The following is a 25,879-nucleotide window of genomic DNA, read 5'->3' on the forward strand; positions in this document are numbered from 1 at the left end:
AAATCGAGTCTCGATTTAATTTTATTAAGTTCGACCTCTAGTTTGAAGTTAAAAAACTAAAAAAATATTTATTTTTTAAAAAATGAATAAATAATATTTTTCGTAATAAATAACAAAATATTAGGGATACATATGTAATTTCACTATTAATATATATACATATATAAAACCGAGTCGGTTTACGAGTTAACAAGTTGAATATCTTTGAATTCAAGTTCGACTTGGTTAACTTGAATTCGACTCTAGATCGATATTGATCGAGTTGCTTGAGTTGCTCGCGAACGACTCGACTCGTATACAGCCCTATATAAGATAAAAAGGTGATTAAGAAAATAAAAAAGTGAGTTAAAAAATCTGTTTGTAATACAAGCAAATAAGTTTTTGGCAAAAAATTACAATCCAAAAACTTGTTTTTAGAGTTTTTATTAAAAAAAACTATTAATTTTCCTATTTCGTCAGTGTGTATATTTCATCAATGATTAATCATTTGAATTTGAACATCAAATTTATAAAATTTGTATATATGTTATGCATTTAGACCTGCTTATGTACACAGTACATAAAAAGAGTTATCAAAAAAAATTGTTTGAATTGCTTTTTTTTTGGAGTTTTTATAAATGAAAAAGCATGCTGCAGCAGGAATTTAAATATTTAATGTATGTGAGCTAAACACTAAATATGTGATTGAGAGATATGTTTATGAAATTATACTCTTAAGTTGAAGCTCAATTTCGACCCCCCCCCCCGCCCCCGCGTTACTAAAGCCCATCCTTTTGATCTTTTAGTATAATGGATTCTATCTCTATCCCGAATAAGTTTTTGTTTCCTAAGTTCTTTGTGAAATTGGATTTAACAATTTAATATATAGGATTATAGTGATGACAAATATAATACATTTGCATCAAGAATGAAATAACTATACCTTTAGTCACAAATTACTCCATATTAGTGCTTTTGGCATAAACTAAGTGTGTGAATATATTTTTACACAATGTGCATAGTACTAGTACAAGTTTGAAGGAATTCATTTATATTAAATGTCATTGAGAGAAAGAAGAGGAGTATTAGAGAAGTTAAATTCTAATTGGAAGAAGAACATTTACAATTTTAAATTGCATAAAATGACATAAAATTTTAATGCCATAAAGGTGTTCATAGTTTATATACAATATATTTAGATATAGATATGGACTTAGATAATAATAAACATATATATTATTTGAATCGGTATATACGAAACACTTGTTAGTATGAACAATTTATATAAGTTTCTTCTCCTATTTTTCTTCCTTCTCTTTTGAAAAATTTTCTAACTAAAACTCCTTTCAACTCTCTCATGGGAAAGAGATCAGAATCAGATTTTTCTATCTTTCTCCATGGGAGAAGCCCTCTTTATAAGCTTTTTTCCATTTGTATAAATAAAATTTTTTAGTGAGAGTTTTTTCTCTTCTTAGGGTTGTCTAACGAGAGTTTCCTTATCTTTTAAATTTTTCAATGAAAGTTTTATTCTCTCTTAGGGAGTCCTAGTAAGATTTTTTAATAATTTTTTAATTTTATTAGATCTAAATTTTTTCAGATTTTGATTATCAGATTTGGAATTTTTTCGATCTATTCGGCAGATCTCATCATAATATCGGGACTTGAAGCAGTTAATCAGCAGATCTGACGATTGAAAGCATACACAAATGTTGATGGAGTTAGAATTATTTTATCTCATTTTTTAAATTTAGAGTTTTGTAATGTAATTTTTATTATTCTTCAGATTTGGAGTATCCTTTTTTTAGATCTGTTATTTAATATCAGAGTGTGCTTGATAATGTAATTCAGCCATTAGTGCAGATTTTAATGAAATTATGATATTTTATGAAAAAAACAATTTATAATATCGACACACTTATATTTGTTGCTCCCCCATTAATTAGACCCTGTTTTTAAAAAAAAATTGAACTTTAGTACTCGGAATTTTTTAACCATTGGCTATTATGCACCAGTTAGACAAAGATGAACGTTGACTTAATTGAGCCAGCCTTCATCAACTAGGAAAAAAATAAATTGAAAAGAAGCTAAACCTTGTGAAAATCTCCGCATATTAATCCTTCTTTCTCATGCAATTAGAAACCCAATTTAATTGAATATGGTGTGGAGACCTTTTGTCCCTCTTGCTCTTCCTTCTCAGTTAATAATTCAAGATAATAAAATCCTTTACAATTTAAATGGAAAAATTCACCTTCTTATGCTCTAGTTTAGTTTGAGGTTCACTAGTTTTATTTTCGATATTTTAATTGTTTATTCTAAATTCTAGTTGAGGATCATGATAGCTTTGCCTCTTCTACTTTGACTAATTTAAATAGTTGTCAAGAAATTAAGGTGCTACATCTACATGGATTATTTTGGAACATGAAAGGTGAACTCTCTTAAGTAGTAATTAGAAAGCAAAACAAGAGATTGCAAATAGAGGCATTGGCAAGCTTGAATGGTATTCACCTAAGCGCCCAAAATTTTCTAGCACTGTAGGTTGCTGAGGTCTCATTAGTCATCTCTCATATTACAACCCACATTTCCTAATTCCTTCATTTTGTACCTTATAATATTTTCTTGTCAAAGTTCACTGGGAAAGATATACTTAAAAAGAGCTCATAAAATGGCTTTTGCTTGTACAAGAGTTTTTTTCTTATTTTTTTCAGTTCAATTCTAGAAATGTTTCTGGCTTTGCTTTTCCAACTATTTGGCAGTTCATTCTAGATGCTACAGGCACTATGGCAATTTTTTATCTGGAAATCTTAGGAATTTATGGACCTTAAATTGATGAAATGGGTTTTGATTTTTCAAATCTTTGGCTCCTGATTTTTTGAGTCTTTGACAGTTTCTTACTAGTTTGTTGGGTTCTCTGTGTTCCCAGTCTCATCAGGATTGTTTTGCAATAATTTTTATGGGTTTTGGTCTTGATTTGGGTTTTACTCATATTGAATATTATATTATATGTTTAAAAATTATCCCTAATTTTAAAATAAAATTAAAAAATAACTAATCTTATCTTAATGATATCTGCTTTCTATCAAATTATTACCTATAATTATAGTAAAACCTTTTTCAAATCACAATTATTAAAATCTTACATGTTCTATAAATTACTTTCTTTCGCCACCATGTCGTTGATTAGTATTCATCATTTCTGCCCTTAATTTTGAATTGATTTAATGTAAAAAAGAAAATTAACTGTTACACAGACAGAATTATCAATATTGTTGGAAACTAAATATTTATTAATGAAAAAAAAAAAAACGGATTGCTGGATCTTTCTACTTAATTAAATGTGAATATATAGTTCTAGATTTATGATCATTATAAAAATTTAAATTATCTAAAATAATATTTATAAAAGAATAATATCTACCAAGTTTTTTATATGGGATACGTTATTTGATATATACTATCATATTCTAGTGAAAGTATGTAAATAATTTTTAAAAATTAGTAAATAATTGAATATTTAGAGTACATTAATTTTTTAAAGTTAATATGAATGAACATGTAGGATTGTTGTTAATTTTCATATTTAAATTACTCATATTTGTATGAATTCACAATAAATAAAAATAGACCGTGGTAAGGCACAAGCAAAATTCAAGTTGTAATCTAAGCAAAAATTTAGATCCAAAGTATAAATTTTACTATATATTCCGCTACTGATCAGTGGCAGCTGGTGGCAGACACAGTAGTTGCCAACGAAGTCACGTGATAGCGGAGCATTGCGGCCTGGTCGTTGGTTGCCGCAATGGTTGAATGCTTCCCAAAAGAGATGAAAACTAAAAATAGAAAAGCAACTAGAAGATAAGTAGTAGATGATGCTCTATGCAATCTACATCGTTTCACTTTTGGGCCATTGGTCATTTCAGTGGCACCGTTTTAAATTTCTAGCGGAAGTTATTCATAGGGAGGTTTTTGTTATTGGATTAATCTTTTCTACACTAGTTTATACATCGTGTAGAAAATATGTAAAATTTAAATTTCAAATTTAACTTTTTGCATACGTGTCATAGATTCAATAGTTAAAGTGTATACATTGTAAGTGTATATGAGATTTACTCATTGTTATTTGACTAAACAATAGGGCTTGATTGGTAACATGGTCGAACTTTAGGGAAGTAAATGTAATTAATCCTTGTATTAAATATAATTTCTTTTTTTATCAATCAACTCATATCTTTTCTTTTCTAATCATCTTCAACCACATTCTCTATTCTTATTATTTATTTGAGTATTTATTGCTATTACTAAAATTTAGACAAAGAATGACCTTCACCTTCAAAAAATTCATATACATATATATCAAATCCATTAAAATTGTATAAACAGTAATTCTTTCCTAAAATTTTCTATTAATTTTTATGCTCCCTCCATTTAAATTCGATTTAGGCCAAAGTAATATCATATAAACATGGGGTTGTAAAAGTTCTCCCAAATTATTTTTCCTTTATATTTTGTTTTAAATAATTTTAGAAAATAATAAGTTCATCATCTATTAGTTTGCTTTCCAAAATTCTTTTCAGTAGTGAAAGAATCAAATATTTAATTGCACTTATTTTCTAATATATCTCATTCACTCATAGTTGACTTACCACCATTAATTATAACAAACATAATTGAATTACGATATAAGATTCTATCCCAAACTGCTGACTGCCAGGTATAGGATTTGTTTCTTAAACCTATCAATGAGAAAAAAACTAATTGTTAAGTTTTTTTTAGTATAATCGAGATCTCTTTTTTACACACACTCTCTCATATTACCCCCTTCACCCCTCTACTCTAAATAAATTATTAAATTGTTATAAATTAACTATTTTTAATCTATTTAATTTCAATATTTGCATTACAATAATTATATTAATTTTTATAAAATAGCACTTTTGGTTCTTTTATAATAATTTTTGTTCGCAATAACCGGAAACTATAAAATACATTCGGTTTAATTTGACTCATTAAAAGCTTGAATTATATAATTAATTGAAGTTGACACCTGTCACTTATATTTTTTATGGGATAATTTTAGAAACCTCCCTTGAGGTTTCTAATAATTTCAGACAATTCCCCTCATATTTTGAAAATTACATATATCTCTCCTAAAACGTAGGTTTGGGGCTTCACCTTCATGATGTAATACCAAAAAAGTTATATGAATACCCAAATTTGCCCTCATCTAAATTTTCTTAATATGAATAATCATTACAATTTTTTAAAAGTCAAGAATGCACTTGTACACTACCAAAATTATGAGTTTTATTGTTTAACCAATGTTTTGATGTTTTTCATCCCAATGGTTTTCTACATCCACCCAAACTTTCAAACACTTGTCACTTCTTTTTCTTCTGAACAAACTCTGTTTTAGATGCCAAAATCCACGGTCGTAATTTTTACCTCTCTATAGATTTCTTCCATATATTATCTATCAAGTAATTAATCATCAAACTCACAATCCTTACCTTTTCCCCACTCAAACGGCCAAGCTCCCGGTTACAAAAATTCTTCTAACCTCTGCTCTCAGCATTTGGGTTGGTCATCTAAATCAGCCCACATTTTTTTTCTCAAAATTAACACAATTTTATTGAGAACAAGTTTGATGTCTATTAAGAGGAACGAAGAAAAACATCAACAAAGTGCAAGTTTGGGGTAGTAGTTTAGTATAGTCTACCAAATTATACTTTCTCGTAATCCAGTAACTTTTTTGTGCTCTATGACATGAACAATTAGATTGTTGGCAGTGATGATTGCTTCCATCATCATCAACAGCAGTAGCATGACAATAAGATTAGTGAGGTAACTGCTTTTAATGGGTTTTTGTGTGAAAATTTTAGATTTCCATTCTATTTCAATTTACAAATAGAATTATCAAGGTTTTAATGAGTAGGGTGGCAAAATAAAAAAGAACTACAAGTTTCAAATTAGCATTTGGAGATCAGGAATTCAAGTGACACTTTGAGAAAGGTGATAGGGATGGTGATAGCAAGATAACAATAAGGAAGGAGACATCTACCTTGATTAGCATATTTGAGTAATAGAAGATTACAATTTAATGGCCATGGCTGGAACAGTTTGGCAACAATATATAACCTAATCAAGAAGAATTGTTTTCCTTTTTTCATTTTTCATTTTTCTGTTATCTTTTCCTTTTTTTATCAATGGCTTGTCTTTCGAAAAATTATGAAGATTATTATAGTCATTTTCTATCATCAAGGGAAGTAAGTGTAATATTAAAAACCTTGAGGGAGCTTAGTGAAATAGTTAGAAACCTTAGGGGAGGTTTCTGAAATTATCCCTTTTTTATTGACTTTGCTATCCAAAAAAAAAAAAAGAAAAGAAATGGGTCAATGCTGGATATATGTTTGACTCTCCTTTGACCTAGAAATCCAAACTAAAGAGGGCTGAGAGAAAGAGTGTGAGACTGAGCGGTTGGGAGTAATAAAATAAAATAAAGAACAACCCTAACTCTCGATCCTCGTCATTGCCGTCAACTTGGATCGGAGAGAGATCGATCACCTCGCCGGCGCCGGTAAGCCCCTTGGCCAAAATTCGCCGTCTTTAACTGTCCTTATTCCTGCCTTCTTCTATCTCTTACCCTAATTAAGGCCTAATTTCCGGCTTAAGCATAGCTATTATTAAAACTCGTGGCATTTTCTTTTAACACTTTCTCCGAAATTGCATAATTCCATTTAAAACCTCTCTTGATTTAAATCTCAGAGTCGATTGTGATTTGGGGAGCGGAGTTGTCAGCTGAAGCTCGGGAGAAGGTAAAATTTCTGATTTTGCGATAGATAAATTGTTTAATCACCTAATTTCCTCAAGTTTTAAATTGTATATTGAATTGGAGGTAATTTGTTCTTTAATCCGGTATTGGATTCAATTTCTACCAGATTTCGCTGTTCATGATTTTAGATGTCATATACTTTACTAGGATTGAATTTATATTGCTTTATTTTGAGGTCTAATGCTGAAAGTCTAAAGATGGTACAAAGATTTTTTGAGAAACTGTTCAGTTGCAATTCAGTCGCGGCATTTAACTCTTATTTGAATGAAGTCAGTTGCTAACTTAAAGACTGGGATTTAGCATATATATTAGTAAGATTAACATTTCCTTGGATTTGTTGAAGTTATGCTATGAAATGTGTGTTATGCTATTGATGCTCACAATCTGAGCTGGTAGAAAGTGCTTTTGTACCATGGAATTTGTGTAAGGTTAGCAGATCATGTGGAACATTCTTGTAGTAAAGTGATTTTGGGATATGAGAGCGTCAGTTATTCGTTTATGAGATGTAAGTATTAATGGCTGCCTACTCCAAGTGTTTATGTGGTGTTATTATATTTCTATTTGTGGATGGACTACATTTATGTACATCTATTCTTGATTTTAGTAGACCTACAAACTTCATTAGATTTTCAGATGTCCTGAATAGATTTCTTTTAGATACAGAAGTTCTTACCTCTAAAAGTTGATGTTCAAATGTTTTCAATAAAGGAAATAATGTGAAAATTTTATTTTATGTTTATTTTCTTGTGCTTCCCAGGTTTGCAATATTGGATATCTCAAATTTTACTATATATTGCGATTTGCTGTGTGTAATGCTTTAAGATATCAATAACAAGGTTCATGTTCTCGTTGCTTTATTAAAGATATGATGAAAAGAAAGATCTTTGTCAAACTTTTGCTGGTCCTCATTTTTAATGTTATTCCGTACGTGAGGGTATGATTTTATAGAAATTGTGGAATTGTCATTGAAGGCATGATAAAATAAATAAGATTTTTTTGGGTTGAAAGTACTTTGATGTAGTGTTTTATTCCTTTGAAGATATAAGCTTTCATGTAGGGCTATGTAATTACAAATTCACAGCATACTGGTACATTATGGCATTAGTTGAAAATAATTTACGGCATAAGCAACTCTGCGCTTTGTTTCAACTGACCTCCACTTTAAGCATTGCATTAAGCTCCATAAGGCCTTTGCAATTTACTGTGCCTAGATTCTTTAATTGCTAGGATAAGAAATAGGAGTACATATTCTCTATTACATTTCTGATATTTAATCAGTTCTGTTTGCTGGTTAAGATACTTCTCCTTTTCTGCCATTGACCATAAACTTGACAATTGGTTGGAGTGGAGTTTGCTTGTGGTATCAGTATGTGATTTACCTTCTAGGGAGATAAAGGTGAAAGATGCCTATCTTGTTGGTGTTAATCTTACGTGGTAGCCTTTTTAGTACAGCTCTAGACAAATAGCTGGTACTACTTATTTTTTGAGACTTACAGAATTAGTTGTTCATATGATAGGTTAGCAAAGCTTAATCAGCTAAAATTTGCTTGATGACTATATGTTGCATCTAATGCATTATTTTATGCCTAAGTGCCTTATTTTCAAAGGAGCCCTACTGCCTAGAGCACTCCACCCCAAACAAAGAGAAAAGGAAGAGATAAAAGGGAAAGAGAGGGATGCATCTTGTCAAATGCAATCATGGATTACATGATTATACCTTGAAGTATTGAGCGAGTAGCCTGGACCAGGAATCTGGAGAGGCGGTTTCTGTTGACTAGTTCATATGAATAGTCATTACTCATTTCTGTGTTAGACATTTTGGTGATGGATGCATTATTAAGCATGCTAATGAATCAATATGGTTGTGAACAAATTAAGACTTGCTTTCCTTTTCTAAAATTTGGCTCTGCATTATATACATCTATTCAAGAGAAAATCTATGTTATATGGACTTGGGTATTGGTGTCAGATACTGGTGCATGTTGAAGTGTCAGATTCGCATATTTAAAAATTATGGGATCCAGGGATATGTGACCAATTTTAGGTATGGGTGCAGGGGTGCGCTTCTTAAACTTGTAGATGGATAAGATCTTTAGAAATAAATCATTCTAAAATTTATGTACAATGATATATAAAGCGTATTTTAATAAATATTTCAATGAAGTGTGCAACTAGTTTGAAAAGAACCATAAGCTTGGTTAGAGAAAGGTAAAATTTTTTAAGTGTGACGGGCTGAATTTATATTAAAAAGGGTAAAATTGTAAAGAAGTTAAGTCACTTGTTCAAAAGGATAGTAAAGTCAAAATACAGCGTTTTAGTTGCAAAATAACTATCATTGTCAAACCCTATCTTCCTCATCCCTCATTTAGAGCTGTCATCACCTCATTTTCAGTGGGTTCAAACGGATCAAAACAGAACATCTCTTCTCAAATTAACAGAGCCACTTTTACTCTTAAACACCATCATTATCACAATTCCGTATCTTCCTTCAGTGAGAGAGAATCAGCAGCCTGTACAGATGAAGTGAAAATACAGCAGGTTTCATGAGTATTTTTCTTTTCAAATTTATAGCAGCTTTCTCCTTTCTTTCTCCTCCACAGAGCAACCATTCTTCCTCTTCCACTCTCTTCCCATCTCACGAGACTTCTTGTCCATCTCTCCTCCTCCTCTGCCATCAACATCGGATCTCACAAATCTCGCAACAGTCAATGTATCCAAAAATTTTTGACCATATCAGGTACGGATTCCGTACATGTGCCCCTGTCATATTGTGTCGACACGGGTGCGCTTGGGGTGAATTCCAAGTCCAGGTAACATGGAAGAAAACAATGACCAAAATTTAAATTGGTATGAGGGTGCTATTAACCATTAACACTGGATGAATTCACTTGTTTTTTAAAGTTTGACTGTGTTTGTTTTTTTTTTTTTTTAAACTACATTTCCTTTTCAGAACCTCATTGAAGTTCGTTGAAATGGATGACAATGATAAGCCAACTGAGAACCCTAAACCTACTTCTGATGCAAATATAACTCCTGAGAATGAGTCAGAGATATCAATGGATTCCCTGGCACGAAAAGTCCAAGAATCCCTTTCCCTTGCAAAGAGGCATAAGTTTTGGGAAACGCAACCGGTGGGGCAATTCAAAGATTTTGGGGATAGAAGCCTTCCTGAAGGCCCAATTGAGGCTCCAACTCCCCTGTCTGAGGTCAAACAAGAGCCTTATAATCTTCCAAGTCAATATGAGTGGATTACCTGCGATATGGACTCTGAAGAGATGTGTAATGAGGTGTATAATCTCTTAACTTCTAACTATGTTGAGGATGATGAGAACATGTTCAGGTTCAACTACTCAAAAGAGTTTCTTCAATGGGCACTTCGCCCTCCAGGTTATTTCAGGAGCTGGCACATTGGAGTGAGAGCGAAGAGTTCAAAAAAGATGGTCGCTTTTATAACTGGGGTTCCTGCAAGGATCCGGGTTCGTGAAACTATTGTAAACATGGCAGAAATCAATTTTCTTTGCGTCCATAAGAAACTTAGGTCGAAAAGGCTTGCTCCTGTAATGATCAAAGAAGTAACAAGGAGGGTTCACTTGGAGAATAGCTGGCAGGCCGCCTATACTGCTGGTGTGGTTATTCCTACGCCCATAACAACTTGCCAATATTGGCATAGATCTTTGAACCCTAAGAAGCTTATTGATGTAGGATTTTCTAGGCTTGGTGCAAGGATGACAATGAGCCGCACTATAAGGTTGTACAAGTTGCCGGATCAAACAGCCACACCTGGTTTCAGGAAGATGGAGCCTCATGATGTTCCTGCAGTTACTCGTTTACTTCGAAATTACTTGAGGCAATTTGTTCTTTCGCCAGACTTTGATGAAAATGATGTAGAGCACTGGCTTCTTCCAAAGGAGAATGTTGTGGATAGTTTCCTGGTTGAAAGCCCAGAGACTCACGAGATCACTGACTTCTGCAGCTTTTACACTCTTCCCTCTTCTATATTAGGTAGCCAGAATTACACTGCACTAAAGGCTGCTTATTCTTATTACAATGTGTCTACAAAGACTCCGTTAACCCAGCTGATGAACGATGCTCTCATTGTGGCTAAGCGGAAAGATTTTGATGTTTTCAATGCTTTGGATGTCATGCATAATGAGACTTTCTTGAAGGAACTGAAATTTGGCCCAGGTGACGGGAAACTGCATTACTATCTGTACAACTACCGAATAAGACGTGTGCTGCGACCGTCAGAACTTGGGCTAGTGCTCTTGTAGTTTGAGCATGATGTTTGCTTCTATCATTCTCAAGCATTCTTGTTACCGAGTGTCGGTTTTTCTATTTCTTAGGCTGCACCAATGTGCTTTTAAATCCTGTTTTTGCATGGAAAGGAAAATTGATTTGGAAGTAGGAGAGCTAAATGTTGGACTCAGCGTCATGGTGCCCAAGTTTTCTGGATATTTTTGTATCTTGTGCCTGTTGGAACTGTGGAAAGACGCTGCATTCTTGGCTTTTAAGTTACCAATTTGACATTGGATTTCTGTTGCTCAAGCTTTTTTGTTGTTTGAGTCCATTCATGAGCAGCAATTTTCTTGTGATCAACTACTTTAAGATCACGAAACGTAGAGTTTCTGCTTCTGTTTGTGCTGAGTTTTAGACCTTAAAATTGGGCCAATGAAGAACTGCTCAGATATGATAAAAGAGCTACGGTATAAGACAGCTCTTAGTTGCTGTTGAGGCAAGTAATACGCCTAATGATTGTACTTTTTGATAAGTTCTTCCAAGTTCGAACTCGGAATGGCTCGTAACTCTGTCGAGCTTTACCTGCTTCACAGGCATGGGCACTTTGGCATTTCGAGATGATGACAAGTTTATACAATTTTCCCGGTCTTGAGGTGGTTCTGGGCATGAAGCACCTGCTACCTAACCCCAAGAAAGAGAGGAAAATGTATTTATTTCACAATTATTCTTAAAACATTTTTTAAAGGTTAATGCTCCTAGAGGAATCGGTTCTAAACAAATTTTAAATAGATAGTCCTATAGTGTTGTGCGTCAAGTAATTAAGGAGCTAACCTTTAAAAGCAAATAGAAAATAGATGTAGGGGAGGTGGGGATTATAGGGACGTAAACGAATCGAATCTTTAATAAGTAGTTAGGGCTTGATTTGTTAAGAGCTCAATTTAAATTCGATTTTTTACGAGCTCGAATTCAAACTAGAACAAGAATTAAAATTTGACTAAAGTTTTGAATCGAATTCGAATTTATGCATATTTGGCTTGTTTAGAATCGATAAGGGTCAAATAATTTTTTAAAATATTTTAAATATATATATTTATGTTTTATACAAATATATAGATTTATTATTTTGTTATATAAGGATTATACATGTATTATTAATAAATTAATATAAAAATAAATTTTTTTGAGCTTTCGAATTGAGTTCGAAGCTATCGAATACTATATTAAATCGAAATCGAGCAAAAATTTTAAGTTCGTGTATAAGATTGAAGTTCGAATTCAAATTTGAATCCAAAATTTCAAATGAAGACTCGCAAGTCAAAATTCGATTGTATATTTTAGTAGACGTGATTCTTGAGTTCTAAACAGCAGCAATAATCGCTTCTAGAACCGTTGTCCCTAACACGGAAAATATTTGGATAGATTATTATTTGAAATGATTATTGTATCACTTTTTGTGATGTGGTGTATATAAAATAAAAAATAATTAAAAATATAAAAAAAATAGATTGAAAAATATGTTTATAATATAGGTAAAATATTAATTGAAAAAATAAGGTATCCAAACACACTCCGTGACTTCTCTCGTCTCCTAAATACGATGACCCGACTCCCAGGGGCGGAGGGAAGGGGGGGGGGAACCGCCCCCCTTCCAATTGTTAAAAAAAAAAATTCTAAGTAAAAAAATTTTTATTATATTGTTTTGCCCCCCCAAATATTGATAAAAAATTTCACTTTGCCCCCTCTCCAATTGTCATAAAAAAATTTCTAAGTAAAAAAATTTTTATTATATTGTTTTGCCCCCCCAAAATATTGATAAAAAATTTCACTTTGCCCCCCTCTCAAGGACCCAAACAATAATGTTTGAAAGTTATTTGGACTTGGTCCAAATAACAGAGACTCGCCCCCCCTAATTGCAATTCCTAGCTCTGCCACTGCCGACTCCAATAGTTCAACATGTCCGTCTTTTGTTTTCTACTAGTTTATTTGTGTCTCATGCGATGTATGAGGGTGCCTAGTTTTTTGTGAAGTTGTTAGTTGTGTGTGTGGAGTTAAGAGCGGGTGTGTGTGAATTTGATGACGAAAGAGTTGTAGTACAGGATACGTAGACACATTATTTTGTAGCAGTCTGTACATCACAAAAAACTGGTCATTACAAGATAGAAAGCTTATACAAAAAGCTGTAGACAAAAGCACTATTTACATTAACAAAAATAGGTGATTGCATAGTAGAAAACTAATGTCAACAGCTATTGCAAAACTATAGATGACAAACAAACCTATTTAACTAAATTTACCCATACTCGACTGTGAATAGATGGATATGGGTATCTTAAATTTTTGCATATGAGTATGAAATGAATTACCCAATAATACCCATTTAATTTTATTGGATAACTTGTCAAATCCAATTAAATCATTAGAATTGCCTTCTCCCAAGCCTCCTCTCTTCCTCCACCCCCTTTTTTTTTTTCTTCAGATTTTTCATTTTGTTAGGATGTTAACTATTTTTGTTTCATTATTATTATTATTATTATTTGTTGATTTTATCTTTATCATTTTATTTTCTCTTAGTTTGTTAAATTGCTTATATTTTAGCATTACCAATTTATAACAAGTTTTAGCCTATTTTCTTACCTTTCCAAAATGAAAATTTAAATTTACACATGAAAAAAATGCTAGGGTTTCAAAATTTTTGGATTAAATTTTTATGTTAACTTTTATAGTACTTAGTTCAAAATTTTATATTCTTATTGTTTAATTATCAAATAGTTTGTAATTTTGCGGCATAAAGTACGGATGAAAAAAATTGATAATCAGGCTTATTGAACATTATAAGTAAATATTTAAAACTAATAATGAGTGCAAAGAGTAGTATAAATTGATAACTTAGTTTGCAAAAATAAATTTAAATGAATTTACAAAAAGTTAAAATAAATGGGTAAGCCTCCAATTGCTTCCATGTAATAAGGCAACAAAAGTACGTATCACAAGCCCAACAAAAGTACGTATCAAAAGTACGTATCACAGGCAGGTGTGCTGTGCACCCGTCTAGTCCAATGGTGATTCAATTCTCCCCGAATTATTTTTGGGCCTCCTTAGGTCCGCCCCTCCCTTTAACGTAGGATAGATTAGGTTTACGATCTCCTAAAAAAAAAAACAAAACCCAACTCAATCTATACAAGGTTAGGGTGAAATTCCAGATTTAGCCACCTAGTCATGGGCACCATGACTGCTCATAAGCCAACTCACCTTTTTTGTGCTAGTATTGATTTCCCAAAACCCTAATTCATAAGCACCAGCAGCTGACATTCAGAAATCAAACCCCTAATATTCCGAGGGAACAAATGGGGTTGAAATTATTCGACAGCGACAGCTCCGGCGAGGACGATGAGAAGCTAAACAGAATCGAAATCAACCAGGAGTTCGCCCGGCGTTATGAGCATAATAAGAAGCGGGAGGATTTGCAGCGACTCGAGGAGCTCAAGAAGAAAGGGGTCATTGATTCGGAGTCAGATTCCGAAGAGTCTTCATCTGAAGAAGAGGAGGAGGAGGAGAATGCTAACCTGAGTAAGAAAAAAGATTTAGAATTTTTTGATGCTTTAATTCGAGTTAGAAATAAAGACCCTATTTTGAAAGATAAAGAAGCTAAATTATTTCAATCTGAATTGGATTCTGAAAATGAGGAAGATGATGATAATGATAATGATGGAAATGGAAATAGTGGAAGTGAAGAAAAGGGAAATAAGTTGAAAAAAGATGGTAAAAGGAAGGAGAAAAAGAAGCCAATGTATTTGAAAGATGTGGCGTCGAAGCAGTTGATTGAGGAGGGGCCGGAGTTTGATGATGATGATGATGAGGAAAAGGATAATGTGGATAAGAAGGTGGTCAAGAGCTATGCGGAGGAGCAAGAGGAGCTGAGGAAGGCGTTTTTGCAGGCAGTGGAGGACGCAGAGGCTGAGCAGGGGGATGATGGAGAAGAGTTTTTGATTGAGAAGAGGAAAAGGGATGGTGAAGACGAGGAGAATGAGGAGGATGTTGGGTTTGGAGAGAAGTTGGACGAGTATTTTGGTGGGGATGAGAAGTTGGATGAGGATATGATGTTTTTGAAGGATTATTTTAGGAATAGAATGTGGGTTGGGAATGGTGATCATAAGAAGGGGGTGGGTGATGAGGAGGGTGTTTCAGAGGATGAAGAGGAGATTGAGAGGCAAGAGGACTATGAGAGGGAGTATAATTTTAGGTTCGAGGAAAATGCAGGGGATAGGGTGATGGGTCATTCGAGAGTAGTGGAGGGGTCAGTGAGAAAAAAGACGAATGCAAGGAAGGTGCAAAGAGAGAGGAAGGAGGAGAGGATGGCACAGGCAGAGTTTGAGAGGAGAGAGGAGTTGAAGCACCTGAAGAATGTGAAGAAGAAGGAGATGATGGAGAAGCTTAGGAAGTTAAGGGAGGCTGCTGGTATTGGGGACGATGGGGCTTGGTTGTTGGATGAGGATGACTTGGAGGAGGAATTTAATCCGGATGAGTATGATAAAAAGATGAAAGAAGCATTTGATGATGGCTATTATAAAGCAGATGATGTTGACCCTGAGTTTGGAAGTGATCATGGTGAAGATAATAATGAGTTTGAAAAGCCAGATTTTGCTAAAGAAGATGAGTTGCTTGGACTTCCCGAAGGTTGGGATGGTATAAGAAATGCCTGCAATGGCTTCTTATCTACCAGGGAAAAAATTTTACAGCTCAAGGCAGAAAGTGGAGACAATCATGAACAAAGTGATGAAGAAGATGTAAGGCCTGAAGATGGAAAGCGGAAGAAAAAACGGAAGCGTCATGCCTCTGAGGTGGAAAAGGCATTGAGAGATGAGTTTTTGGAGGAGTATTATAAGTTGGACTATGAAGACACAATAGGTGATTTGAAGACTAAATTCCATTATAGACAGGTTCCTCCCAATAGATATGGACTTAATCCGGAGGAAATTCTTATAATGGATAATAAGGAGCTGAATCAGTACGTTCCTATTAAGAAGCTGGCTCCATACCGTGAAAAGGAATGGAAGGTTCCTCGAATTAAGGCATATCAGCAGAGGCAGAGGATCAAGGAAGTTAAAGCAAATGTATCAACTGTACCAAAAAATCATAAGTTGTTGAGTGACAGTAGAAACGTAAATTCTGCGGTGAGTTCTGCTGAGAGTGAGAAACCATGGCCTGCAGAATCCAATGGCGATACAAGCAAACTGTCACGTCGTAGTAAGAGAAGGCATCGTCAAGCTGAGCTGAAATTGTCTCACTCAAGGCTTATGGCATATGGGAAAATCCCCTCAAAAACAAAGAGTAAAAGGAAGTCCTGCGTGCAGGATGTAGCTTAGGCAGTTTTTATTAAGGAGGTAATGAGACTATTGTTTATTGAATTATTTATTTTTCTTTTGACCTGTATATCGTGTTGCTTGCAGTCTACTTCTTGTAATTCTTCATTCATTTCTTGACATGATAGATTTAACCTGTTTGCTGTCAGTCTCTATTTTTTGTCTTTTAAAGTAGTGAATATAAAAACGACAGTTAGGTCAAATTTGCTTTTTGCTGCAAATTTTCCTTTCTTTCTTGACTTGGAAAAGTGCCATAGTTCCAATGCTTCCAACTTCTACCTAAAAATTTAGAAGATGTAAAATCCAGATAGGAGTATTTGTCTTTATAAACTGGGACAAAGCAAGACAGGTTCAAATTTGCTTTTCTGCTGCAAATTTTCCTTTCCTTCATGACATGGAAAGGTGTCATAGTTCCAACCCAAACTTTCACCCAAATATTTAGAAGATGTTAACTCCAGATAGGAGGAAAAGATTGTACTTTTCCTTATGAGCTGGAACTGTGTTGTGTGATAGAAGCAATATATGAAGTGGGAAAGAAAATATTACTGTGATCAATAGTACAATTCAACGTTTCTCTACGCGTGTTTTTGTGAATTTGCAGCTGTACCTCTCATACTTTTCTATCTCTTGAACTTTATCAGTTATATGTATATCGTTGTATCCTCGCCCTGTCAAATTTCAAATGGATAGCTTAGCTTTTGGGCCTTTCACCTTTCTTTCAACCTTTCTGATGCTTTAACCTGGTTTCCATTTCCTTAATGATAAAATAGTTAGTTGTACGTGATTTCTTTTGAGGACTGAAACTTGTGATGAGTTTCCATTTCAGCTTGTTGTTCCTGTACTGTTTTACCAAAATTTCACTCAAGAACCTTCTTAGACATTGTATACTAGATGTGATGTGTTTCCTTCTTAGACATTGTATACTAGATGTGATGTGTTTCAGACAATTGTTTTACTAGTGTTATGTTCGTCTTAGTAGAGAAGTGCATATCTCAATAAACTTTTATCAGGATATGTATTGAAAAAGGAAACCCGCTGATGTTTAAGCTGGTTTTGACATGCCAAGAGAGAGGAAATGTGGATAATTGCCCCAGAGAATGGCTTAGAGATGTGTTTTAGAATTACCATGTTGAAAATTTTTTGTCCAGCTGCCGAAAAAAGGAAGAAATTTACTCTGTGCAATGAAAGGCCACCTAAACAATATTATATTTTGGTTCTTAAGTTTGCTTGTCCTATGGATGTTACATATATTACATATACATGCAGCGAGCAGCACAAGGTTAGATTACACTATGTTGTTAAGATTCAGGATGCCTTCTTTTCTGTTGATTTATTAACTCTGTTACGTACAAGTCTGTCCGAGAATTTTTTAAATGTTCTAACTAGTCAAAATAGTACTGAACAGTTGGTTTTCATTGAATGAAATTGAGCTTTAATATATGCAGGCACTTGTTGTCTCCTAGATGAATTTTGTCCCAGGATGGTAAGAAATTGGCAACATACGCTGATTTTGCAGGCCTTGGATTTGAGTTTTGGATTGGTGTAGGCATGGAACTGCTTCCGCCGAAACAAGGATGTTATGAGAAGACAGGCAATGAGGTGTGACCCCGAGGAGAGTGAAATGCTTGACTTCTTTTCTTCCCCTTCATCAATAATGGTCAATCTTTTGGTTAGAGCTGAAAACTGCTAATTAATCTTGATCTGCGAGGCAATCCAATGAGCTAATCGGTTTTATTTTATTTTTTAAAAATTTATTAGGGAGATTGGCGGGAGTTTTGGCTAGTTGTTAATTGTACCATAAATACTTTTCTCTTATTACATTATCTGGTTTTGTGCTGTTTTCTACATCGAGTCTGGTTTGCACGATCATATTTTGTACTTTCAAAGACAAATTCTTTTTATAATTGGATTTGTTTTTTTATATTAATGAATATAGGTCAACCATGAGCCAAAATGAGCCAAGAATCTGCAGTTCGACACATTCGTTTTACAAGAAGTGGGAAAAAAGATTTTTAGCACAAAGATAGCTCTTGATTAAGTAGTAGGAGATTAAATTCTCAGTCACAACAGAATTGTTGGAAGTTGTTTGCACTAACTTCGGTCCTGAACCAGAAGACGTCAATGAACTGAGAAAGGACTAAAGCAAAGTTGGATTAAGAGAAACTTGTCTACTCTCTCCTCGTGTCATTGTGCTCTAGGAGAATGAGAAGCTGTTACGAAGTATTCAAAACTACCAATTCACATATAACTATGGAACATATGCAAACAAGGTTTCATTAGTATGAAGATAGCATAGCCGACTTGGCCTTTACATGGAGTCAATGTTATAAATCCTGAAAATGTGAGCGATTTCAACAGCTTGAGAAGAGGCAGTTGGCTGATACGGACAGTCAACCCAAGTGGACATAAGCAACTCCCTTGCGAACCGCAAAAGCTCCGCAACAGGAATGATCCCAAATTCATTTTTCCTTATTTGACTACGTTTTCTTGATACGCATTTGTAACCTGTGCCAGCACCAAGAGAACTTGCGGAAAACAGAACCAGACCTTGATGTCATCTGATTTCTGACAGACGAACCCTTTGAAAAAAATCCAACAATTGATTCCTGCAAACGGTGATGACCTGTCAAGTGCATTTACGCATCCCCCCCTGCAGTGGCTTTCCTAGGACTAACCGACTAAGCCAGTTCCCAAGTCATTGCAATAAAACAACAGCACCATAGCAAATGATCTAAGCTTCCATTTGCTGTTTAACAAGAAGCACAACACAATTAATCTTCGTAGAACTTAAATCTATCTTTAGTGTTTAGTCTTCTTCTTCGTCTTCATTTTCATAGCATTTAGTCATTTTTAATTAGAGGCCGACAATAAAATATAAAATGCGTAGGAACATACTTCTTTACCCAAACTAGTACCAGATACCAAAGTAAAGTGGTACAATGATCACTAAATTTATCTGCCAGTAAATTTGCAGAATACACACTATATAGTCCAGAGAACGTGGACGCAAGAAAAGAGCAGAAGATGAAAGTGTAGAAGACAGTTTGAAGCAGCCAAATGAAGATATATAATGGACATCCCAAGATTATAGAAACCAGTAATCAATGAAGATCTGAAGATGGATTTCAGCTTATTCACACGTTTGAGCTGTTCTATCCATGCTAGTCACTTTGAAACTTTCAGTTTTTCCTGATACAGCTTGAAAGAGTTCAGAAGCTTCCTCCTTATGGCAGCAGCAAAAATCTTCAAGGAACAATTTTTCCAGAAGTTCCAGCATCTTTGCTAAAAGAACCTCACTAAACACCTAGGGGTAATTCTCTCCTTCAAGCTAAAAGAAATAATCTGCGGCTTTTTCACTGAAACTGAAGAATCAAATCACATCTTTTGCACCAGAAGATCCATAACTGCTTTGATCTTCATTTCTGATTTCAAGTGGATAAGTCATTAAAGCTGCCAGCCCTTCTTCCTCAGACCAACCCCATCTCTTGTAGACCTCCATCTTGTGTTTCCAGGTTCTTGTTGCCAGCGATGCCATCAAATAAACTCCCTCAATAAATGTTCTCTTTTGAGGATTAAAACCTATTCTCTTAATTCTCTCCACAATTTTTTTTGAATCTCTTGGGACATAATATTCAATCACACCACTATCATCCCAATGTTTCGAGCCAGAATAATGTTCAAATTTATTCTAAAACCTCAGGGCATTGCTTAATTGCTAATAGAATATTCATCGGAATGAACCAAATTCTTAAGGATGTTATGAGCTGGTAGGATACATTGTTACAAACTACTATGTGGTAGTGTCAGCTATCTACAGGCCAACTTGAAAATGTCAAAGCTTGAGAATCCCATAGATGCAAACTTGGGTAAAAAGTAATTGCAGGGTTGGTTAAGAGAATTTCTCGGTATGTCCTTACAAGGTTTGAGATCTCAGCATCTCTAATTTCATGATTCTTTAAAAATGCAAGTACTGCATCCGCATCTTTGAGAAGTCCAAATTTGAGATGCTTTGAGGTGAAAAGGACTCTTTCTGGAGAGAGCCCACATGACTTTATCAAATAAGAAGCTACCATGGAAGGGTTATTTGGAGTATTCTTTAAACATGATGATGAAAATGACCAGTAGATTTCAAAAAATTGCAGTAGTGATTAATCTTGCGAGCAGAGCAGTTTCTTGCATAATTCAATGCCTTATTGCACAAAAAACCAAACATAGCTGACAAAAAGATGTTGTATTCACCAAAGATAAAATCCAAGAAAAATTCTGACCTGAATCTCCATCCATAATAGAACATTCGTCTGAGTTCTCAACAACCTTTGTTCATAGAAGAACTAAAACCCTGCTTCTGTGACCCTTCTTGTTGGCATAGCTGATAAGAGTGTGGTTTGTTTTATAACGAATCTCTTACCTGGTGCCTTTATAGCACTTACAGTGTTAGTATCAGGGTACTAGTCTGTTCTGTTTGATTATTTACCCAATTATAGATTCTGAATCTATGTGATTTTGGAGAATCAATTTTGTGTGATATTCTTGTTTGCTCTTGAATTTAGAATTTAGATTTTTAATAGTTAAAAAAAATTAAAATATAGGATCTACCAAACATCAGCTCTAGCTGATAATTATTCCCTATATTTACTTCCTATAATGGTTTAGAATGATTTTGCGCAGCTAGCACAAATAAATATATAGTTCACGTATTATTTTGACATTCTTGTTTACTCTTTCAAGTCAGTTTTCATTGTTCAATCAATACCTCATAAAGACTTAAATCCTAAAAGCGTCTCATACTGTCATGCAGTATATTAGTCTTAAATTATAGCAAACAGATCCAAAAACAGAAAGCAGACAATTACTGCCATCCTCTTTTATCAACCACAGGTTCAGTATATGTATTATTAAGTGTTTTTGCATCAGAAACATGAAAATTAGAACTTTACCAATTATGGTCACAAAGGACGGCGGAACAAGAAGAGATGTACTCTAAAAAAGATTTCATTACAGCATTCTTCGTGAGGATAAGTTTGTGCATTAACTATGGGCTTGGGTTCCATCTGCATTTAACTGATTTCTGCTGTACTGGTATTTCATTTTCATTATGCAAGATTTTCCCACTCTTTTTACTTGTATATGCATCATATCATAAGCTACTCACAAGTATTTTGGTATGCTCTTCATGCAAAAATGTAGGTCCTTCTCATGATTCCAGAAATAAGTGATGCAGGACTAACCAAATATTGGGGCAATAATCATCTTAACTTTCTCAACAGAGCAAATGATATCCTTTTAGAAGCTGAAAAGAGATATTTCTGCTAATATAAATATTGATGTTTGATCAATGAATCAGAAATTCCTATTTTGCGTGATCATACATATATAAGAAAACTCTTTTAATAGAAGTATCTGCTTGGCACAACATACTGAACATAGGAGAGACAGTACAGATTCAAGACAGCAGCAAAATATCCAAGTCTTCAGTTTGCTTATTTGGCATTTTAGTACAATCCCTTCTACACAAACCAGAAAGCAAAAGACTAATATATGACGATAAGAAAAAGAAGCCAAGATATCTTGTTCATACACATAAGGGGTGAAATGAACTATCAAGAAGAAACTATAATGGATCATAGCAGACATCCAAAACATCTCAAAATTTGGATTAGTTGCAAAAAAGCAAATAGATGAAATTGACCACGAGTGACTAGAAACTGTTGAAATAGGTCACACGTACAGTCAGTATGACAAGTTTAAGAATCAACCAATGACTAAAGATGATTAATCATGTTACCTCTCTAGCCCAGTCTACTTGCACGCTTTATGCTAGTCAATTTGGAATTTTCAGTTTTTCCTGATATAAGTTCAACAGCTCAGGAGCTCCCTCTTTGTGGGGTATGATAAACCTCTCAAGAAATTGATTTTCCGGGCATTCCAGCAACAGTTGCAGGCTAAAGTTCTTGTCTACCAAACCTTTTGAGAGCAAAACTTGAACAACTGAACACCTGGGAATAAGTGTCTTCCTCAAGCTGACAGAAATGAGATGTGGCCTATTTGCAAAAATTGAAGGATTGAATCCCATTTCTCGTACCAAAAAGTCCATTGCTCCTAAGATCTTACTTTCTGATGCCAACATACAACGCGGAAACTTCCTGAAAGCTACCAGCACCTCTTCCTCAGTCCAACCACATTTCTTATAGACCTCAACCTTGCGTTTCCAAGTTGAAGAAGCTGTTCTCCCTATCACATTAACTCCCTGAACAAAGCTTTGTCTTTGAGGATTAAAACCCATTTTCTTAACTCTCTCTACAATTTCCTTGAATCTGGCAGGACTACTGCCTAATACACGCGGTGCACATTTTAAACAAAACAGAATATGAGATTTGCCCACACCAATGTCTCGCAGAATCTGAATATTAGGTGCCACAGTATTCTCTATGTCAAGCTGTAGAACCTCTGGGTATTGCTTAACAGCAACCACAACATCTTCACTGGAATGGAGCAGGTTTTTGAGGAAATTATAAACTGGGATTAGACGGTTTCTCAAGCTTCTATGAAGTATTCTCGGCGATACACATACCAACTTGGGAATGTCAAAGCTTGAGAACCCAACAGATTGCAAAAATTCCAACTTGGGCAAAATGGTCTTGTCAGGGTTGGCTGAGAGAATTTGTGGGCGGCCATAAATAAGAGTTGAGATTTGAGCATCAGTAAAATGATGCTTCTTGAAAAACGCAACTACTGAGTCTGCATTTTCTGGGGCTTTGAAGTTAACATATTTTGAGGCCGAAATGGCTCTTTCTGGAGACAGCCCACATGAGTTAATCAAGTAAGATACTACTGTTGACCGCTTTTCTGAAGTTTTTACGATGGAAGATGATGAAAATGGCTGGTGGGTTTGAAGAAAATGCAGTTCTTGTTTATGGGCTCGTATTAAACTCGAAATGGCATCAATTGAGCAATTTCTTGCATAAGCCAATGTTCTACAATTGCATACAAAATTAAACATAGTTGAGAAAATACCAACAAGATGAAAATGATTTCAGAAGGCTCACCTCAAGAAACATATATATATATCCGTCAATTCCAATCCAGCAGAGAATCTTCGTTCAACAACTCAACTCATCAACCCTAAGCCAACAAGTAAAAACCCTGCCGCTGCTTTGACGCGTTTTTTTTTTTTGCCGAAGCGAAATAAACACACGCACCCAAACAATGAACAGACACACAGTGGTAACACCGAACACACCAGCCCAAACGAGCAATCTAAGGTAGGATCCACGAGAAACATCCATCCAGTCAATTGGTGACAGGAGGATGCTTCCATGGACACCGGCTCAAACGAGCAATCTAAGGTGGGATCCACGAGAAACATTCATCTAGCCAATTGGTGACAGGAGGATGCTCCCATGGACCTTAAACCCAGAGTGAAAACCCCGCGATCTTTCGATGTGGGATAGAAGACTGCTTTGACGTGTAACTTTGCCCAAATCCTGCAATGGGATTGGGTGGTTTGGCGGCCCTGGAGGTGGTCGGTTCGTGACACAGAATTCCAACCGAGCAATCTAAGGTAGGATCCACGAGAAACATCCATCCAGCCAATTGGTGACAGGAGGATGCTTCCATGGACACCGGCTCAAACGAGCAATCTAAGGTGGGATCCACGAGAAACATTCATCTAGCCAATTGGTGACAGGAGGATGCTCCCATGGACCTTAAACCCAGAGTGAAAACCCCGCGATCTTTCGATGTGGGATAGAAGACTGCTTTGACGTGTAACTTTGCCCAAATCCTGCAATGGGATTGGGTGGTTTGGCGGCCCTGGAGGTGGTCGGTTCGTGACACAGAATTCCAACCGGGTAGTGAACGTTGACTCGCAGTTCTAATTCCGGTTTGGTTCGAACCACAACCCCAAAAAAAAATAAAGAAAAAAAAAGTCATGGGGTCCGGCTTTGCTCCTTTTGCAGTCATTTACTTACATAATTCATTGAGTACCTTTAAATTTTTAATATTAGTTGCAATATTCTTTACATAGAAATTGCAGGGAACGCTTTGATAGGATTTATATCATCATTTTTTTCCCTTGTGGGTTAATAATAACATGAAAACTTTATTTTGCTTCTAATTTTTTTTTCTTTAGTTTCTTCTTGTATCTCATCAGGGGGCGTGTAATATTTTACATCATCGTCCAATCATAAACACATAGATGTAAGCTATATGTAAGCTGTAGACTCTTAGTTAACGATAAAATGCAAAAATCAAGAAACACCAGAGTAACAATTTTTTTTTTTTGAAGGAGAGTAACAAGTTATTCACATCTTGACTACAGTATTAGACTGACTCAGTTGGGTCTCCTCCATAGATTGGGATAGTGTAAGATATTATAGATAAAGTGACGATGGACAAAAAAAAAAAAATAGTATTAGACTAGATTCGATAGATATTAGATTAGATTAGATTTATTTATATTAGATTTTTCATCTAGGGAAAAAAATCAATTCCTATTGTTTGGATTGAAGGGAATGGAAAGAAAATGATAGCAACAAAAAAGAAAGGAAAGAGAGCAAAGGAAAGTAATTTCCATCCATTCAATTTGGATTGAATATGGAAGGAAAATAAAAGAAATGTTGAAATTTTGTTTGGATTAAGGAGGAGAAGATGAAGTGTCAGTTAACTAAAAAGGATGGAAAAAAGTTTTAATTTTTAAAAAAATTAAATTTATTTATTAGATTTCGCACCCTTTAATCCGTTCAATTTCTTTCCTTTCTTTCTCCTTAGATTGCCACAATCCAAATGGAGAACACGCAAACACTTGTTAGCTTGGCCTCATTTTGGGAAAATTTCCAATGTCTCACACATACTCGTGAGTTCCAAATGCTATGTCAACTACATCCCAAACAAACCACTTTGAAGAATAAGCTAATGCAAGGTATTTATTTTAGGTTTTATACATCATGGCATACCAACGCTAGTAATTGGCTAATTGCTCTAATTATTGTCGAAAAAAAAGTCGGAACAATGTTTTTCTGACAATATAGTGGTATAAAACTATGTCTACTGGGCTGGTAGACTAACTCAGCCCGGCAGGCAAAAGAAATTTTTTTTTTAGAAAAAAAAGCTGCAGGTTGCCGGTTGACAATAACTGATAGCCTGCAGCTTAACTTTTTTTTTTTTTTTTTAATTGTAGGTAAGCCCAGCAGCTAGTGGAAATTTTCCAGGCTGTCTCCAATCACTAAAATAACATTTGCTATGGATGTAAAGAGCAATGAAATCATCACGGCAAGAAATTATGAATAATAAATTAGCATATTGGTGAATCAGGGTGTTATATTCTAAAAACTTATGCTGCCGAGCTGACTATGCCCGGTAGCCTTTTTGGTTAAAATTTTAAGTTGAAACGTAAGAAAAAGGTCAAGATAGATTTGCCAAATTAATTATTTTTATTTTATGTTAAACCCTAAAAAAAGATTTTAAATAAAAAAAACCT

General features: G+C 34.7%; 3 protein-coding genes across 5 annotated transcripts; 2 read left to right on the plus strand and 1 right to left on the minus strand.

The window, feature by feature from the left end:
- The first annotated feature begins 6,409 nt into the window (after positions 1-6,409).
- LOC113714606 (glycylpeptide N-tetradecanoyltransferase 1-like) lies at positions 6,410-11,350 on the plus strand. The gene is made up of 3 exons (XM_072069094.1): positions 6,410-6,550; positions 6,739-6,788; positions 9,756-11,350. The coding sequence occupies exon 3, from the start codon at positions 9,778-9,780 to the stop codon at positions 11,074-11,076; it is 1,299 nt and encodes a 432-aa protein (XP_071925195.1). The 5' UTR covers positions 6,410-6,550; positions 6,739-6,788; positions 9,756-9,777; the 3' UTR covers positions 11,077-11,350.
- A 2,854-nt stretch (positions 11,351-14,204) lies between these two features.
- On the plus strand, positions 14,205-18,246 carry LOC113714417 (protein kri1). Of its 2 annotated transcripts, none has more exons than XM_072068505.1 (2): positions 14,205-16,422; positions 17,918-18,246. In XM_072068505.1, the coding sequence occupies exon 1, from the start codon at positions 14,386-14,388 to the stop codon at positions 16,402-16,404; it is 2,019 nt and encodes a 672-aa protein (XP_071924606.1). In that variant the 5' UTR covers positions 14,205-14,385; the 3' UTR covers positions 16,405-16,422; positions 17,918-18,246. The 2 variants fall into 2 exon arrangements, with proteins under 2 accessions (XP_071924606.1, XP_027094035.1); XM_027238234.2 differs by having other exon boundaries at positions 14,206-16,422; positions 17,847-18,246.
- A 376-nt stretch (positions 18,247-18,622) lies between these two features.
- On the minus strand, positions 18,623-24,290 carry LOC113714418 (uncharacterized). Of its 2 annotated transcripts, none has more exons than XM_027238236.2 (2): positions 22,187-24,290; positions 18,623-19,007 (listed from the first exon to the last, which is right to left on the minus strand). In XM_027238236.2, exon 1 carries the CDS (start codon positions 23,399-23,401, stop codon positions 22,223-22,225), a length of 1,179 nt encoding a protein of 392 aa, XP_027094037.1. In that variant the 5' UTR covers positions 23,402-24,290; the 3' UTR covers positions 18,623-19,007; positions 22,187-22,222. The 2 variants fall into 2 exon arrangements, with proteins under 2 accessions (XP_027094037.1, XP_027094036.1); XM_027238235.2 differs by having other exon boundaries at positions 18,623-19,147.
- Between the last annotated feature and the right edge of the window lie 1,589 nt (positions 24,291-25,879).

Source organism: Coffea arabica, chromosome 10c (genome assembly GCF_036785885.1).
Source record: "Coffea arabica cultivar ET-39 chromosome 10c, Coffea Arabica ET-39 HiFi, whole genome shotgun sequence".
In the NCBI taxonomy this organism is placed as follows: Eukaryota; Viridiplantae; Streptophyta; class Magnoliopsida; order Gentianales; family Rubiaceae; genus Coffea; species Coffea arabica.

What these genes read in the sequence shown, in the direction of transcription:
- LOC113714418 (XM_027238236.2), bottom strand. Translation starts at nt 23,401, where the DNA reads ATGTTTAATTTTGTATGCAATTGTAGAACATTGGCTTATGCAAGAAAT.
- LOC113714606 (XM_072069094.1), top strand. Translation starts at nt 9,778, where the DNA reads ATGGATGACAATGATAAGCCAACTGAGAACCCTAAACCTACTTCTGAT.
- LOC113714417 (XM_072068505.1), top strand. Translation starts at nt 14,386, where the DNA reads ATGGGGTTGAAATTATTCGACAGCGACAGCTCCGGCGAGGACGATGAG.